This window comes from Bemisia tabaci, chromosome 2 (assembly GCF_918797505.1).
Source record: "Bemisia tabaci chromosome 2, PGI_BMITA_v3".
In the NCBI taxonomy this organism is placed as follows: Eukaryota; Metazoa; Arthropoda; class Insecta; order Hemiptera; family Aleyrodidae; genus Bemisia; species Bemisia tabaci.
In genome coordinates, this window is record NC_092794.1 from 15,116,760 (window position 1) to 15,122,759 (window position 6,000).

The 6,000-nt window shown below is 37.8% G+C and overlaps 1 protein-coding gene across 1 annotated transcript in view; it reads right to left on the reverse strand.

Moving 5' to 3' along the window:
• Positions 1 to 4,734, reverse strand: part of Hml (hemolectin) — a 39,997-nt gene extending 35,263 nt beyond the window's left edge. Inside the window, exons 1-3 of the mRNA XM_072296740.1 lie at positions 3,278 to 4,734; positions 1,202 to 1,251; positions 11 to 92 (exon numbers count right to left, since the gene is read on the reverse strand). Coding sequence (XP_072152841.1) covers positions 11 to 92; positions 1,202 to 1,251; positions 3,278 to 3,807 — 662 coding nt within the window. The 5' untranslated portion in view covers positions 3,808 to 4,734. The remainder of the gene's footprint in view (positions 1 to 10; positions 93 to 1,201; positions 1,252 to 3,277) is intronic.
• Positions 4,735 to 6,000: the final 1,266 nt, after the last annotated feature.

Consider the following 6,000-nt stretch of genomic DNA (forward strand, 5'->3'; position numbering starts at 1 on the left):
CTGAACAAACCTGAATACTTTGTTATCAAAAGTCCGAACGTTTCCTTGGGGCCAAAAATAGCATACGGCTGGTACAGTTGGCTCATTCAACTCTGGAAAAAAAAGAAAAAATTCAACTCGACGTACAATTTTTTGGTACATTTGCTCAATCCAAAGGGTAAGAAAAGAAATAGAGGCTCGCAACCTTGGCCTTAGTATGACACAGCGTGAATGATCGATTATCGATATTTCTCCGTTTGAAGTTATGGTAAATAATCGATTAAAAAGGCGTTCGTTGCGAACACCCGATTCATCGATACTTTTCCATGATCATAAATGGCAGATCAATCGAAATATCGCAAAGCTTGCCACGCCACTGCTTGCATAGATAATCGACCTTGAATTAAGAGTCCTGCTTTATCTAACGCGCTGTGCAATGAGAAGGGGGATTCGCATTTCGTTACGTTACTCCTTCACACTATAGTTAATGCAAGCCGGTTTAAGTCAAGGATTGATTGAAGACGGATATTTACCGTTGGTTATGAAAATAACTTCTTTACAACTTTACAACTTAAAATCAGCCCGGTTTTGCCCAGAAAAACAGAGCTTCCCTCGGAACCGAGCTTTCCTGGAAAAAAATTAAATTCCCCGAAAATTCAACTCATGATTGAGAAAAACCATGGTCATTTTCGGATTTAATGGCAAATATGCATTGGGGCAGGGACACATCCACGCCTTACATAAGAATATTTCTTGCTGTTTCTGATAACGGATATTAATATACCACTTAATGATCATTCGTTTGCCATGCGTCGGGAAATTGTTCCCCGGGGGTAAAGAGGAAATCCTCTTCACTTACTTTTTGCAACTACATCCTGAAATAGCCTTATGGCTTTACCGTTTTGGGAACTCGAGCTTTTAAAAAGATGGATGTTTTTTGAGCTATAAAAATGCCGAACGGTAAATGCTGTAAAAAGCTAACATGGTTTTTGCAATCAGCAATAAAAAGTAACTGCATGAGTAGCACGTATCATTTATCAAAAATCAATTATCTCAAAAAACCCTGAGATAAGTTTTACTTCGAACGACCAACATTCCAATTTTTTCAACATTTTCACATAACTCCTATCCACTCAATACTTTCCAAATAATAGCTGCCAGAGGTGATATGATAAGAATAATTTGTAGATCGAAAAGCAACAACAAGAAAATTAATACTTACTTTCAGGATTCTCGAGATCTTCAGCCTCCTTTGAGGTATTTCGGGCTGGTCTGTCAAGAAAGATTGAAAGGTAAAAATAAAACAGGATCAGGTGAGCAAATCAGTCGAATTGAGGTGCAGTCGATTCATGAAATTGATTAATTAATTCAGGAGCAGTAATTCAAACCTGGTAAGCACCATTAGAGGTTAAAAAGCGCATATCGACGGTGAAACTGCCAAACCACGTATCTCGTTTGCGGTGTTTAAAAATCTACGCTCACATTTTATTTTTTTGAAAGAGAACAAATCATAATCATTCCTTGAAGTTTTCACAGAACTGTCTCCGCACGTAGAGGAAAAATCACAGAAATTTTCAAGACTGGACGTTAAGTAGTTTTTCATTTAAAAAATAAAGTATTACAAGTAGTCTTCGACGTCGCAAACCGAGATACGTCGTTTGGTAGTTTCACCGTCGATATTGTTCTTCGCCGCCACGCCGTGAAAGAACCTAAGTGCGCCTTTATTTTAGGGAGTTTTGTTCAGGAGATTTTCTCAAGGTTAGGGCCCTATTTTCATGGCAGATTTTGTATTCTTAGGACACTGGATCCCTGTCAAAAGATTGACAGTCGCACAAAAATTATTTTGACAGTGTCTAATGACGCTCATCAGGTTTTGAATCACGCACTCTTCGATTGCAAATACAGTATCTGCTTGTATTTGTATTGCACTGATACTATCATTTGGACTTAATTTTGCAATTAGGAACTATAAATTCTGGCTCATCCGAAAAAACGCGTATGTGCATGAGGAAAAGTGATGGTTCATACGTTGTTTTTATACTGAGTCAGAATTTATAGTTCCTAATTGCAAAATGTAGTCCATTTTAGGGTAAGTGTGTCCCTCCCAAAAATATTTCATAAACTTTCATGACCCAACTCGTGGGCCTTACGAATTTTTAAGAAGGCCAGTGCAGACATTAAACCTAGAAAAATACACTATTCTGAATTTGTTAGGGTATGTTCTGTGGATGAAAATGAGACTTTTTTTCGATAAAGTTTTTTTTCCCCCAAAAGAGTCCCTACGCTCTCTCAAATAGCTGAATCACTATTTTTCCTGAATTGTCGCAACGATTATGAGCCAAAACTCAAAGAAAAAGCTACCCTCTAAAATTTTTAGCGCTAAATTCATCAATGGCCTCTAACTTATGTAAATTTTAAGTAAAAAGGGGAATCTCAGAGAAACTTGAATCTTTCAGAGTTACAAAATGAATCCTCCCTTGGCCGTCTGAAATCCCCCTCTAACTCGACATCTTTGAGGTCATGAATAGGATCACCGCTACAAACCATAGACATAGCCATTTCTCATGAGTTTTGCTCCATTAGCAAATACTCAGTGTTTCCGAAATTTAGAGAAAACAATAATTTACCAAAAAATTGTGGGAGCCGTGATTCCGACTGGGGGCACTTTCAGAAAACACTTTTTACGAGGAGAGAATAGTGTTATATCAACCCGAAAGAACACACTATTGCAGCCTGCACATTTACCCCTAGGACACTTCGTAAATTCCAAGTAGCAGTAAGTTTCGAAGTTGCGATTCGATCGGAGAATGTATCGTGATTTTATTTTATCGACGTCGACTTATTGCAATACTATCGTATACAAAATTGCGATGAACTTCGATTTTGTCTTATAAATTTTCAATAAAATCGCGATTTTATCGATAGCGATTTACCGCAATGGTATCGAACAAAAAATCGTGATAAATTGAGATGAAATTTCGATTTTATCGAACGCAATCTTATAGATACAAAATTGCAACAAGATCGAGGATAATCGCTTAGATGTTGATGATCCTAGCGATTTTATCACCGAAAAATCGTAAATAAATCGCAACTTAATTTCAAAATATCCTGATTTTTCTCAAAAAGGCTCATTGGGATAAAGGTTCGGATTTATGACTCCTAAATTCCTGATTCTGAGAGTTTCGCTATCCAGAAAATACACATCACATATGAATGACTTACTTTAGCCATACAAGGTTGCAGTGCTCCTAGGGCAAAAATCCTTTAACAACTTAAAAAGAAAAAAAAAACTTACTTGAGGACCTTGTCCAGTAACGATGATAACAAAGGCGGCGCGACCACGAGTTTGCTAGACTGCTGCGCTCCGTCCACAACCGGTACCGACTCAAAATCCTCTCCGGTTTGATGTTGTTGTTGATGTTGATGTTTCTGATGTCTATGTTTATGTCTCCGGAGCTTGCTCTTCACCTTCTGCCCGAGCGGAACCATCATCGACTCGAAGGGACTACCTACATCAAGGCTGTGCTGCTCCTGGACCTGCTGCCCGACTAGGTTCAAAAGCGACTCATTTTTTACTACTTTGATCTTGATTTTCTGTCGATGAAGGCTTCTCTGTTGGCCCTCTCCGAAATCTTCTCCGCCTACATGTTCAGCTCTGCCTTCGTTCTCATCTTCGCCCTCCAATTCTGAATATTCCTCTGGAAATTCCTCGTTGTTGGTGCTTTCTCGATCATCCTCGTAGCTCTCGTCACTTTCCCCCTCGAAAAATGTGGCATTTGTGCAGAGCACCACTCCGAATATAATAGCTATTCTGATAGGAAGCATAATAAATTATTCCTTTAAATGTTTATAAGATAGCACTGAGGGACATTTGTGAGGGTAGGGAAAGAGAAGTATCTTGAAAGGCAGCGCATTCGTGCTTTTTCTCCTTTTTTCAAAATTTCTGAAAGTACTTACGTATATCGATAAGACTCACGGTCATCGATCACACACTATAGTTAGATATAATATTCTAGTATACACTGAATTATTTTTCCAAAATTTTAAATGTTTTAGATCACTGTATTTTTGAACATTTAAACCGTTTATGTATGTAACTGGGGATAGTTAAATATGAAAAAATTATATTTAATAGCTTAATTGCTATGAGGCAATCCGAATGTAATTTTTATAAATATTTGTTAGGTGAGAAACTAAAAAATTGAAATACTGTATATCCGATAAAATTTTGCGTTTTTTAAAAAATGTTTAAACTTGGGTCATGATTCTTGATACGTGACCAGTTAACTTTACATACAAACTTCAGAAGAAAATAAAATGAAGCCCTGCTAACTCAGAGTGGTGAGTTTTAAAGGACTCCTACTTTTGCACTTCCCTCTGAGATTATCGGAGGAATGACCAGATTCTTGATGGTTCTCCATTTAAATAATTCAAGGGCGGAAATAATGGGGGCAGGGTTTCCCCGGCTGCATCTTGATTTAGACGTAGTTCCCGCGAACTTGGTTATTGACCTAAAAAAGGATGCGCTGTCAGAGGAAATATAATGTTTAATCTCGCCCAGACTTCAATGTCACATGATTATTCGTGATCAAGAAGGAGAAGATAAGGCACTGCAGTTGGACAAGTCCACTATCACTTATGCGAATTATTCAGGACTCTGGTGATTGTGGATTTCCCAGACCGTCAATGTCAAACCGCATAGGAGAGGCTCCTCTAGGTTGAGATTATTCGTTTTTTTTCGGGAGCTTCTATGGCATGATTTTTTCTACAACTTTCCTCATTGACTGATCTATTAATCGGATTCGTCAGATTGAACTTTCAGAGAGCATCTGGTATATTTGGAAAAAATTTAAAATAAAAAATTTAAAAAAGCGCTCAAATATTTTGTAAGTATACCCCTGTCAAAGCTTCAGGGCATCCAAAATTGAGGGGATTGGAGGACAAGTTGCATAAGTGCAGTCTTTGTTAATTCAAGAAATGTGTGCTCAAAGTTTCAAAATTACATTGAGCCTTATGGTGGTAAGGAGGTTTAAACTCACTTTTTGATACTTTAAAGTTGAATTTTAGTTGTGACTTTTTCAAAGAATATACTTTCAAACTAGTTTTAGTTGAGTTCATGAACATCTCAATTTTTTCAAAAACTGCACTTATGCGCCTTGTCCTTCAAGCTCCTCAAGTGAAGATAAGGATAATGTGCCCTCATGTGCTCTGGATGAAGTATATGGAGCGTTTCATAGGATCTATGCGCACAGAGAGTTGGTAGCGAGTATCCCCTAATCCGTAACTTGCATCTTATACGCACACTTCAAGTAAAATCGTCACGACCTACCTCAGACAAGGATCATCCAAAATCAACATATTTAATATTGACTGACGCATCTACTCAGCCTTCTTTGATTCCGAGCATAATAACAGCAAACTTCATTCACTGGAACGGCGCACGGCACATAGCGCGTAAGCACAAAGACCGGAAGTTCACATTTTCGGGCGGATTTGGCATTATTCTAAGGATTCGAATCTTCAGTCATTTGGAAGTACATTCGTCGTCTCTTCTGATCTGACGGGGATCAAATTCTCCTGATATTTTTTTAAAAATTTATATTCAATCAGGATTGGTGAACAAATAATTTCATGAGATTTGTATTTCTGTGTAGAAAACAGTTTCCCATTCAATATTCACTGACGATAACTACTAAAGACCCGCAAACTGAAATTTTGGGAAGAGGTGGTTTTATATTTTAGTCGGCTATTTTTCAGGGAATGACTGCTTGTATGAGGCACTGCTGCGTAGTATATAAGTACTATTCGATCCAAAATGAAGCTTCTGTATATCTTCAACAGCAGACATCCTCATGAGATCACCCCTGTAACGAACCTGAGAGTTTTTTACTACCTTATGAATGTGCAGTATTAGTCTTTCTTAAGATTTGAAGTCAATTTCCACAACTGGTCCAATCACCCATTACGTAATTCAACGTAATATTATTATACGTTAAAACGATATAACACCATGGCCGG